This window comes from Lemur catta, chromosome 12, assembly GCF_020740605.2.
Source record: "Lemur catta isolate mLemCat1 chromosome 12, mLemCat1.pri, whole genome shotgun sequence".
In the NCBI taxonomy this organism is placed as follows: Eukaryota; Metazoa; Chordata; class Mammalia; order Primates; family Lemuridae; genus Lemur; species Lemur catta.
In genome coordinates, this window is record NC_059139.1 from 24,503,579 (window position 1) to 24,516,739 (window position 13,161).

Below are 13,161 nucleotides of genomic sequence, written 5' to 3' on the forward strand. Positions count from 1 at the left end.
TACTCAATCTGCAGAGGTGTGCACTCATGCGCACGCACATTCGCAGACACAGAATGAAACAACTTTTTAAAAATTGCATGTGACCAAAAGGAGATACACCAAAATGCTGACAGAACTCATTTCTAAATGGCAGAATTATTAATATATATGATTTTTTATATTTTCTAGATTTTTGTAATCTGTTGCAAAATCTGCCTGTGTTGTTTTATAATTTTAAAATTTATTATTTATAATTCTAAAATTACTTGAGATAAATATATAATAAAACATTTGAAATTTTTTAAATCCTGTTTTATACTTAACCATATTTTTGAAAAGTCCCACAATAAAAATATACTAGGTATATGAGCAGACACATCTATGTAATGTATATATAAAAGTATATATTATTGGATAAATAAAAATTTGTCATCTTCCTTTAATACATTCTGAACTCCTAAAGTCCAGTCAGACGTGTTCATAGTCTATGCTACCCAGAATCTCCCTTTGCTGGTCCCTGACCTATTAGAAGTCACCCAAGGGACTGACGACAATAGTTGAGCTGATTTCTCTACTAATGCCAGGTTGGGAGGGGACAGCAAAGTTAGTGAGGTCATCTGGGACAAGTGTGGTGTATCAGAGAGATGGCTGCAATTCTGGCCTGTGGAATTATCTTTAAGTATGTGCTCCATCTGTAAGAACACACCCTTAGATCTTGTGTGCGTATACTCAGGGTGGGATGCGTGCAGCTTCTAACACAATCTCTTTTGTTTGGAGGCAGGCAAGGTAGGGCCTCCTCTTGTCATCATGCTGGGCGCAGTGAACTGTACAGCTTTCAGCATCCAGTGGAAAATGCCACGGCATCCTGGGAGCCCCATCGTTGGGTACACTGTGAGTACATGGGCATGGGGATGGCAGTGGGTGTCGGGTGACTGTACATCCTTCTCATCCTTGCTTCTCTGCCTATCAGTCCTCTCATATCAATAACTGCTCCATTGTCCTTCCATGAAACTGGAAGGAACGTTTCCCTCTGAAGAACATTTTTTAAATGCCCTGAACACATCTACATTAATCAAGTAGGATCTTTCCAGTCCTTTCTCTATTCAGCTATGGGAAAATATAAACCAAGCAGAAGGCATGGTTCCTGCTATCAAATTGCCTGTAGTCAAATTTGGAGAATAAAGCAGAAACATGGAGAATAATAGGGAATCACTGTGGATTGTTGTCAAAAAGTACAAAATAATGTAAAATCTGAATTAAAGTAAATGGGTAGACAGACAAAGTGGAGGAAGGAGCAGAGAATGCATTCTTCTCCATCAGAGCTATAAACTGGTCTGATTTCAACCAAAATGTGTTCTTTGAATGGTGGTTTTAGAAATGAATCAACTTTTAGAAGTCAGGACATTTCAGGTGAATATTGGGGGTTCTGAAATCTCTGGGATATGGGGAGTGCTGGCCATGCTGTGTCCACATTCCTATGGGGCACCAAGCCCCCCATAACACCACAGTCCCCCCACCTGCTGATGTCTCCATTTCACCAAGGGACAGGAGCCATCCATCGTGGCCCTTGTCCTGTCATCTTCCTTGAGCAGAGAAATGTATTTCTGGACTCACGTTGTATCAAAAGTGGGCAAGTGGAAGATGACCTGGGAAGGTCACGATTTAGGGAAAGATAAGAGGAGCCGGTTCCATCTCACTTCTCTGATCTGTGTCTTCCCCCGGCCTCTGCAGGCTTCTGAGTTTGAGACCCCACCAGATATGACTGATGTTTGTCCCCATGGAACTAGTGCATGTGCGGTGAGCTGATATGCCTCAGAACCCACTGCCATTGTGAGTGTGATTCGAACCTCTGATCTTACACAGGTACTGACTCTGCTCTCACCCAGGGTGTCTGCATCTTTTCCAGGTCTTTTACTCCGAGGTCGGCGCAGATAAATCCCTGCAGGAGCGGTCCCATCGTGTACCCCTCAGCCAGGACACCCCCACCATGGTGAGTCTCTCCGTCCTGCAGCCCCCTCAAAGGCACACGGGTGCCTGGCATTTTGGGGATATTCAAGTGGGTTGCTGATCTGGCGTGTGTCCTGCTGTACATGTGATAATAATAACTAATGCTGCATGTCCTTTAGGATGTCCAAATGTCTTCTGTGTACAATACCAATGTACCACTCCGTCTCTGTCTCCAGAAAGGCAGGCATCTGATGCAAGAGTCCTGGTGTAAACGCTCCCATCCTGCACTCAAGCCCATTTGTCATGCAAGGAAACAGCCGCCTCACAGCTGTTTCTCCCCCTTCTTTTCTTCATAAAGTTCAGTTATGATTTTTTTTTTTGAAATCTCAATAAAGCTTTATAAATAAATAGGACCCATTCGTTTTTTCCCAGCTGCCTGAAGACACAATGCAGAAGAAAAGGATATAATTTGGAATGTATATTCAAACGGCCCAGGTTGTTTATTTTTCTTTTCAAGCCCAGCACCCTGTCCTTCCACTAACCAATTGTTGGCGCCTCATCTATTTCTTTTCTGTTTCCTGTCAAGATCTCTCTGGGTGAATTTTTTGCCTTAGGCATCGTCTGGGTTCTTTTCTTTCCCTCTCCTGCCCTTCCCAGTTCCACTATACCCCAGGCTACAGCCTGCTGAATTGCTCTACAAGGAGTTAGTACCAGGGCCTGTAATGCTGTTGCCATGGTGGGGGAGGTGATGTTTGCAGCCCCTATCTCATCAGCGCCTGCTGAGTGCAGCACCTAGTCTGAAGCCTGTTTGTCACCCAGGATAAGTAGCATAGCTATCACTTTTGGAGGTCTCTGACCTGCCAGGTGCCATCCCTCATGCTTTACATTTGCTTTGCCATTTAATCTTCACAACTGTCCTATGACCTCATTTTACTGACAAGGACGATGAGACTCAGGGAGGTGAAGTAACTTTCCTCAAATCGTGCATTAGCAAGTAACAGCATCAGCTGTAAACCCCGGGCTGACTGCCCTCTGAGCCCCTGCCCTTGCTAGTTTTACCAAAGCTCTCATGACTCAGAGGGAATAGATGCACAGCTTGCTTTTGTTTTTGCAGGACATGCTTTTCATCTCAAAATAGGCTTTAAGCACCCCTCATTAGCTGCAGAAACCCTCTGCCCCAACCTCTATGGTTTACTCTATCTTCAGAGGGGGAGACTGGGTTGGCCTCATCTGGGAAACCACAAGTTGAGAGGTTGCCTTTCCCCCTGACTGTCTTGGAACTTTCAACAAGCCCAGTGACCCCACCAAGGGGCTTCATCACCCCAGCAGTGTCCCTAGTTGCCCTGCCTTGTGTCCTGCAGGGCTCACTGCTCAGCCTGGAGCACAGCACAGGCATCGAGGGTGTAGTGCTGGTGACAGATGCCTTGCCTCTGGACAGAGCCTCTGAATTGAGATCCTGCCCATTCCATAGAGCCTGGCCCCAAAACTGGCATCTCTGTGAAGGTCACTGCCACAGAAACATAAAACAGAGGGCTGGGAGGGAGACCAGTGCTCTGGGCTTCTGGACCTGCTTATAGGTTGGGTAATGTTGGCCACAGTCACTTAACCTATCTAAGCCTCAACTCTTTCCCATGTAAGGGGTATAATTATTTATACAGTTGTGAGGACCAAATAAAATCATGTGTATAAAAGCCTATGGGAAAATGTAAAAAGTCACATAGATGTTAGTTATCATTCCTGATGGCTTTTATGTTACATATATGCTCTCCATTATCTATACCTAGGCATTAGCGTACACTATCAAATTCTAGCATTTGATTATCTTGCTGATTTCAACAAACTCGCATAGTGCTCCTCTATGCCCAGCGAGGCAACACACAGTCCTTGTCTGGGGGTAACATTCAGTCCTGTTGGGAAAACCACACCCACATTGATCAAACAACTGGGGAGCAACATAAGACCAGACGTCATTAACATACAGGTTTGAAGAGGGAGAGGTGAGTGTGGGAACGAGTGGTCAAGAGGTAAAACTTGGGGCTGGGAATCAAAGCAGGGAACTTTCTAGAAGAGAGAGGGGGCATCCTAATTGGAGAGAATGGTTTGAACTCAGGGAATGAACATGGGTGTGTGCATACATGCCCATATGTGTGTTTGGGGCAAGGGTAGGCGGAGTTGCAGAATATACAGAGAGGAGAGAGGAAGCAATGAATGCCCAGCCCAGGGGTGGCGAACCTGCAGCCTTAAGGCCACATGTGGCCTTCTAGGTCCTTAATTGTGGCCTTTTGACTGAATTCAAATTTTACAGAACAAATTCTTTCATTTTTATTAATACATCTTTGTCTTTTATATTTTTATTTTATTTTTAAAATGAACGTCTTTAAAATATCGCAGAATAAAATAAGTTTCATGATTGAGTTCTAACTTCCCCTGCCTGACTGGCACCACTACTGCACGAGGCTGGTTGGTGAGAGTTTATGGGGGTTGAGTACGCCAATCTGTTATCAGCTTTTGACAACAGTGCACTGTGTTTCTGTTTGAGTAGAATTTTGTGAATCATTGCACAGCTCGACAGTATTTTTGAATTCTGTCTGCTTAACAGTGTCTCATGTCAAAGAAGACCAACAGAGCACTGAAGGAAGCAAACAGATTTTTTAGTGAGGATTGGGAATTGCAATATTATCTTGTTCCTGCTAAAGATAAGATGATTTGCTTGCTTTGTGATACTGCACTATCAACATGAAGGAAATTCGATGCTCATCTAACACTCATAAGGACCACAAATATTTTAAACTAGAAGGAGAGATGTGAAAGGTTGTATTGCAGAAATTAAAAGATGAAAAGCAAAAGCAAAGAGAATTTTTTCAAGCAGCAATAAGACCTGGAAATAATGCCACTGAAGCAACTTATAAAGTAGCTTATATACTTGGGAAAAAATGAAAGCTATTCAGTGATGTAGAAATTGTGAAAGAATGCATTGTCAAAGTCATAGGATGCTTAGACCCTGACAATGTTTCAAGGTACAAACAACTGCCTCTTTCAATGAGAATCATAACTGATCAGCAGCATGAATTAGCCTTCAACTTAACAGAACAACTTCATGCAATACTTCAAAAGATAAATATATATTATTCAATTGCTTTGGATGAATGAACTGATACTACTGACTCTGCACAGGTTTTATACTTCATTCGGGTCATAACAGAAGATTTTCTTTGCTACAAAGAGTTCCTCGTGCTTTGGGCACTCTTGCCAACAAAACACGGGGAATAGATATCTTCAACAACTTTCAAGATAAATGTCATGAAGTTTGACTAATTTTGGTAAATTTAGTGAGTATATGTACAGAAGGTGCACCTTCCATGACAGGAGAACATGGAGGGTTTACTGCACAGATAAAAAAAAATATTAAAAGATTCGAACACTCTCATTTTCCTTTATTGTATCTTGCATCAGCAAAATCTCTGTGCTAAAGCTATTATTTTAAGTGGCACTTTGCAACAAATTGTAAGTATTGTTAACTATATTTGTGCAAATACAACACAGCATCTTCAGTTTCCTTACATGCTAAAGTTGGAAGATGGGGTATTTAGTGTGGATTTACTGTGTCATTCTAAAGTGCATTGGCTACTGCAGGGACAAGTGTTAGCCAAAATTTTATCTCTGCAAGAAGAGATAGTTAAATTTTATGAATAACAGAATCAACGATGTAAATTATGGAAAGAAGATTTCTATAGTAATGCAGCATTTCTGTGTGATATCATGTCAAATCAAAATGACTTGAATATTTCTTTGCAAGGTAAAACTAAGTCTATATATGATATGTGGCAAAAAAATCCAAGCATTTCAAAACAAGCTATCTTTTTTCAAAACACTTCTTCTTCAAAAGGAAATTTCAGATAAACATTTTCCTCAGTTAGCAAAGGTCATTGATGAGCAGGATGATATATGTGAATCATATGAAGAATATACAGCTATTATAGACCTATTAATTGGAGGGTACATTGAAAGGTTCACTGACTTTGAGAATCATGACATCACACTCAAACTAGCATTTCAGCCTCACCTATTTGATATCACCAAGGCACCTAAAGAACTACATATGGAATTGAGCTCTCAACAGACGATATTTAAAGTCATTGTTTGATGCTAAGAAAGATCCAGCTGAAATATGGAAAAATGCAGTAGAATACCCACACCTTCAGCAACACGCCCAAAAAATGCTTTTTTGCTTTTCAACCATTTATTGCTGCAAATCTACATTCTCCTACCTAACTCAAATCAAGATGCCCTTAAAGTCACAAATGACTGATCAACTGAAACTGCAGACCTCCATGCTATACCCAAATATTCAAATACTTTCCAACAAAAATCAGACACAACAAAGTCATTAAAAGGTTATTTAACTTTAAAATTAATAAATAGTTTCCAGTTTTTGAAATTATTAATTACATAGTAGAGTTTTAGAAAATAATGTACATTTTTAAGTATATCTAATTGAAGTTTCTTGAATGAGGCCTTATTTGATTATAGCTAAATTCATGGGGCCTTCCAACATGAAAAGATCCCCCACCCCTGGGCTAGACATAAAGCAGTGAGTGAACAAGAGAGGAGGGAAGGAGGCTGGGATAGCAGGATGGGTTCTGGATTCAGAGGACTTGCATTCAGATTTCTGCATTTTAACAAACCAAACCAGCTGTATCACTAACTGGGACTCAGTTTCCTCATCAACATAACTGGGATTCCAGTAATATCTACATCATAGGTCGTGTATCTGTGGTTCCCAAACTGTGTGCCAGGGTGCTCTAGGGCTCTGCAGCAAGCTCACAGGGGCAGGGTGGAATATTTAACATTTTTGAGGAAAATAGCAACATCTGTGTGAACTACTACTACCAAGTTTTTGTATGTAGCTAACTTAATAAATGAAACTGTTAGGTATTCCTTTTTATTGAGACACTGAGGGTGCCATGAACAGAGAAAATTTGGGAACCTCTGTGCTGTATCATATCATTCTACAGGACAAGAAGGTTGTAAATATTAAATAAGGTAATGACTGCAGAGCCCTTAGCACAATACCTGGCACAGAATAAGAACTTAGTAGGTGGTCAATGTAATTCATATTGCAAATATTTGCTGCCCTTGGCAGCACATAGCGGAAGGGGCAGGCTCTATGGGTTCGTTTTAGTCCCACAAGTTTTCTTCTCATGTTGCTTCTGTTTTTTCTCCTCTCCAGGGACAACCTGATCATCAGACAATTTTTGTAAGTATGTTTTAGAAAAGTTAAACCCCTGTCCCAACCTAGGATTCAGGGAGTCTCTTGTCCTCAAATGTTGGTTTTCTTGCAGCTCCCTCATACTGGTAAGGCCCTAGGTTCTAGTGTAAGCAGGGACTGCTGAGTATACAAGGTGCACTTTTAATCATTTAGGAAGAAGACACTTTTATCCTTAATCTCACATAGCAGGGTAAGGTTAAGTTTGAAGTAATTTGAACTCCTTTCCAAGAGCAGGTGAAACAGATGGAAAAGGAGAGGAAATATTTAACTAGTGAGCACCACTCTGAAGTGGTTCCCACCCGTTTAACCCCCTCTTTTCTCACTCCCTCACTCCTTCTAACAATTCCAGATTGTCTTTCCAGTAAGAAAGGACCCATCACCCAAAAACGGTTGATATGGTTTTCTGGATTGAATGCCAAACGAGGGAGTGGGTTGACGAATGGTTAGTATGATTTAACTGATAAAATGATCAAAATAACCTGGCTGATAATGTACAATTCTGATGCATTGTTTGATAATTTGCCTTCTAGAGGCTTCTGATTTGATTAGCATTTCATGCTCATCTTATCTTTTTCTTAGAAGAACAACTGCAGGTTTCATCCTGGAAAGCAAAATAGTCAAACAAATCAGGGCAATCTGGTGATTTTTTAGAGTTCGAAATAGAAAAGGATATTTAGACTGGTGGTCTCCACATTTTTTGATCATGCATACCATCAGTTAGAAGAAATATTTGAACATGCACCAATATATGTATATTTATGTATTTATAAATTATACATATGCTACTGACTGATATATTATGTACATTATAAACTCTCACAGAATTTTAAAGGAGGAGATAAAACAGAAATACAAAGTTTTTGTGTTTTCTTCTTCTGGCATCTCAGTAGATTGTTCTACTGCCCCCACATATAAGGGGATGTACCATCACCCTGCTTTAGAGTCCAGAACAGTGATTCAATCTGAGTCTTATCCAAGGTTAGGAGAGAAAACTTAGCCAGGAATTAGAAGAATTGCTAGAATTGCTCTCTTGTCAAAGCAAGGATGACCTTGGGCAAGGTCACGAGGCTGCTCTGAATTTCCCTTTGAGTATAAAATGAAGGATGGACTAGCAATGGTTCCCAACTGGGAGTACCTTTGTCCCCTAGTGAGCATTTGCAAATATTGTGTGGGCATTTTAGTGGACAAGCATCAGGGATGCTAACTTTCTTGCAATACGCAGGACAGTTCCACATAAGGATGATTTGTCCAGCCCCCAAAAAGCCAATGTTGCCCTTGCTGCAAAACCCTGAAAAATAACTTCCTTTGACCACTCAGGGAATAGAAATCCCTACAACTCCTCTCTCTCCTCTGCTCTGCACAGCCTTCCTTGGGGCCATCAGAAAAACGATACTCGAAAGGTAGCACTTTTCTATTTCTCTGGTGCCTTTCTGACTGCTGCTAAGGCAGCCAAGGCCCAGCCTTGACAAGTAGGGGCAACTGTGAAGTTGAATCCAAGTTTACTAGCTACCAATGAAAGTTGCTTTAGAAGATCCTTGGAATTTTGGCATTGAATCTTTGACCCAGAGAGGCTGAGTGGCATCCCTAAGACCACACAGCCAGCTAGTTTAGCAGCAGAACCTGGCTCCTGACTCCTAGTCCAGTGCTCCAACCATTTCCTGTCTCCTCTCAGCTGTGCTCATCTGGTATAGAGAATAGGACAACTTCTAGCTTCATTACTGAAACTACATGATGTGGATTTCTCCTAGCAGTCAGAGAAAAGAACAGCATGTAAGGGGGTAAGGTGAGGTCTGAAATCAGAGTCAGAACCATTCAACGTGGTTTCCTCAATGCAAAAGGAAAAGTATTTAGGAAAGAATATTCCCACCTTTTCCAGAGCTCCCCTTAAATGGTTACCCAGGTTTTTTTTTGTATATGGGGTCATGTATGGGTTACGATATAAGTCTAGCAGGCCAGAATGTCAAAATAACAGTGATTCTAACAAGATGTGCATTTATGTTTCCCCCATGGAACTGTCCGGATATAACCGGTTTAGAGCTCTTCTAGGGGCTTCCATCAGTCAAAAACCCAGGCTCCTTCCATCCCATTGTTCTGCCAGGCCCCTGTGCCCTCCTCCCCAGGTCCAGAATGGCTCACTGCCACACCCAGATTCTGGCCGATAGATTAGAAAAAGAAAGAAAGAAAGGGAACACACATCTTTCTTTACGGATAACTCAAAAATTGGCCTCAGCATTTTCACTCATATCCTATTGGACAGAATCCATCCACATGGCCGCGCCTAGATGGAAGGAAGGCTAGAAAATGTAGTCTTTGAGCGGCCCTGTCCCACCCGAAATATGAGGATTCTATTATGGGAAAGGAGAGAATGGATACTAGGGGACAGCAAGTCATCCAGGTCACACACTGTGAATGGCAGAATGGAAAAGGTAGTTGGACCTGTGAAAACATGGGTGCTAGCCTGAGGATTAGTTATGCTGTGTCTAGGAGTTAAGCGATTGGAAGCATATAAGTCATGGTGTATTTTATGAGGGAAACCAGACCCACTGTTGCCCCCGAGGGCAGTTATTAATATATAAACTCTCTGGATCTAGTTTCATCACCTATAAAATGGGGATGAAAGGACTGACCTCTGAGGGCTTTTGTAAGGATTAAAGGAGACAGTGGTGTGCAAAGATTTTATAAATTTCAAAATGCTATATAAATGCAAACTATGATGATTACATCAATCATAAGATGAAAGTTTGTTGTCCTGGCAATCTGTGAAGAAGGCAAGAGCCCTGGGGAATAGCTCACTTGGTTCAAAGTTGCTCCACTTTTGTCCTTGGGCTCATTGAAATGACTAGCCTTGCTTTTTTCTTCTATAGACATAAATTCACCGATCACATGACAGCCACCAGTAGTCTTGAGAAGACAAAGGGGGCAACTTTTGGAAGGGGTTTTGCATTTCATAAAAAAACTAAATGAATACAAAGCAGGGGTTATTTTCCAGCAAAGCACCCAACTTTGCCCCCAAAATAGTGGGGGAAGGGCCTGGGGGAGACTGTTGAATTCACTCTGGCCTCTACTCCAAGCAAGAAATTTCTCTCACTCTATTTCTCACTATCTTGCATAGAAATAAAGTCCAAGAGAGGTAAACATCTTGACTTGTCTTCAAACTTCCACGAGGCAACAAAACAAAGCAAGACACTTTGTCTACTTTGAAAAGAGCATATTTAGCACTTTCTCTAGTTTGCTGCAAGGCTGAAGTGGTGGTGATAAGATGTCTAAGGACAGAAATACAAAGATTTTTAGAATTGTGCAGTATTTTACTAAAAATTGAAAGGGTTATCACAAGTCACAATATAATGAGGAGAGATGCCACTTGAGAGATGCCGGAGGAAGAAGTGATGGTGAAATCACTGAATCCACCCCCTGTTTTCATGTCCCGGCCACTCAGTCCGCTTGGCCCTCACACCCTGATGCCAGAGTGCCGGTGGCCAGCACAGGACAAGACTCAGACTGGAAACTGTTGGCTGGCAGGAGGGTCACCCTCCACTTCTCAGAATGCACCGAGGCTGGCGGTAGCACTAATCTCCCGTATCTAATAAAGTGTTTCGGTGTCTTTTAATCTCCATATGGAACTTCTACAAATATGATTTTTCTTGGCTTTTAGCAGTAACATTTACATTTCTGATATATTAACTTTCATTTTCATAGAGAGGTAGCAATAATTGAGTCTTCAATATTTATGATAAGTATTTTTTGTTGATTTAAACATTATTTAATATTTTTCACACGTCATCCAATTAGAAGTTGGGTCAGTGTCACACTGACCAGGGTTGGAATCCCCACTTTGCCACTTACTAAATAAATATCGTTAAGCAAATTGTCAACTTTTCAGGGCTTCAGTTTCCACCTCTGTGAATGAAAATAAGAATGATACCTACCTCACAGGGCTGAAGGAAGAATTAAATAAGGCTATGTGTGCAAAGACTCCTTGTTCCCAAAACAGAGAAAAACGCCCCATAAATGGCAATTAATGGTAGCTATACTTGGTATTGGCTCATAGCTGATATCTGCAATAGCCTATGAAATTATATGACCACAGCTATGCTTCCTGCACCATAATGACTTCCTAGAAGAAAGGGATCCTAAAGCAAAAGCCTGGGAGAGCACTGAGTTGGTTTGAAAGTGTGTTTTCTGCTTCCATGAGACAAGCCTGGATTGGCAATTGGAAGAGCAGTGAGCACCAGAGTCTTGGATTCACTTGCTACCTCCAGTCTCAGGTCTGCAGCCACCAAACTTGGTGTGAAACCTGAGGACAGAAGATGGATCTCGGGTGCACAGATGCAGGGAAGTAGAGCAGGAGAGGGGTGCTCTGAAGGCAGGTCCGTGTGTTCAACAGAGGCCCCTTGTGAAGCTGCATGTAGAATGGAGTAGGGATCGGGGAGACAGACTGGAGACAGACACCCTCTAGGACATTGTAGCAGGTAAGGGGTCAAAGGGGCCTGAACTAGGGCACTGAGATGGAATTGGAAGGGAGCAGGTCCTGAAGGCACAGTGGGGGTGGCTGGAGGGAGGTGGGCAAGGGGAAGCCAGTCCTGTCCCTGGAGTTGCTAATCCAGGACCAGGGAGGAAGCACCCATGCTGTGAGCCAAGACAGAGGGTTCAGTAGTGTAAGCTGGCGTCTCGATGAGGTAATCATTTCCTATGGACATTGTGGCTTGATTTCTTTCTTTTGTTCATTCACTAGTTTATTCATTCGTCAAAAAGCATTGCTTAAGCATTTGCTAGGTATCTCATATACTATGCTAAGCTTTGGGATGCCAGAGGAATAAGAACTTGCTTCCCGCCTTCTCCCCCTTCAAGTGGGTGGGCAGAAGGTGACAAATAAACAGACAGTTACAATACAAGGTGAGCGGTGCTAGATTGAGGTGCACTAGGGATGCCGAAGGAGCACAGAGGATGGGCACCTAACCAGACTGGGGCTGGGGTCAGAGAAATGAGGTAATGTCTCAGCAGAACTGAGTCATAGAGGATGAGTGGGGTTGAGCCAGGCACGAGTAGGGAGAAGGGCATTTCATGTAGAGGGAGCAGCAGGTTCAAAGGCCCAGAGGCATTGAACGGCATAAATTTGAGTACTGCCAAGTTCTTAAGTATGACCAGAATGTAGAATGAAAGGAGGGGACGTGGCATGAGATAGTGCTGGAAGGATAAACAAGAGGACACAAATATACTAGTCTAAGGGGGTTTAAAGCGTGACGTGCATGACCAGATTTGGGATTTAGGAGGGTAACTCTAGCATAGCAGTGTGGAGTCGAGATTGGAGGTACAAGTGTGGCAGCATTGGTGGCAGGGGACTCAGAGCCTGTTGTAGTTATGAGGACTTGGTCCTAAATGGCTGTAAAGACAAAATGACATAAATACATTCAAGTGATATGAAAGAGGTGGAATCAGCTGTGCTGGTAACTGATTGGATGATGGTGAGGGAGGAGGGATGAGCACATAGAGGAAAGTATCAAGAATTTTGGATGTAGATAATGAGAGAGAACATAGAGGTGAAGAGATGTTTCGTTTTGGTTCGGTTTTGGCAGTAGGTGCAGGAATGATTAGTTGAGCTTTGGTTATGTTGAATTTGATTTGCTTGGTAGTTGTTGGGTAGAGATGTTCATGGGGCAGTTACAAATCCACGCCTGGAGACCAAGCTGCAGGCCGGAGCTGGAGGTGTGGGTTTGGGAGGTGTCACCATGAAGGGGGTGCCAGAGCTAAGAGAGTCGCAGGTGAGTTTACCCACACAAGACTCTGCAGAGGGAGAAGAGGAGATGGTGAGGGTGAACTCCTGGGAAAGACCAACACTGAGGGGTAGCTGGGTGGAGGCTTCGGAAAGGAGACTTCTACACACGAAGTAGAAGCTGACCAACGAGAAGCAGAATATGGTTTCCAAGGGAGCCAAGGTTGAAGAAGCAAGGGTGGGCCACAGCATCGGC

General features: G+C 42.5%; 1 protein-coding gene across 1 annotated transcript in view; it reads left to right on the forward strand.

Moving 5' to 3' along the window:
• The first annotated feature begins 1,620 nt into the window (after nucleotides 1-1,620).
• Nucleotides 1,621-13,161, forward strand: part of LOC123648142 (pikachurin-like) — a 62,425-nt gene continuing 50,884 nt past the window's right edge. The window contains exons 1-3 of the mRNA XM_045565870.1: nucleotides 1,621-1,776; nucleotides 1,886-1,969; nucleotides 7,157-7,183. Coding sequence (XP_045421826.1) covers nucleotides 1,621-1,776; nucleotides 1,886-1,969; nucleotides 7,157-7,183 — 267 coding nt within the window. The remainder of the gene's footprint in view (nucleotides 1,777-1,885; nucleotides 1,970-7,156; nucleotides 7,184-13,161) is intronic.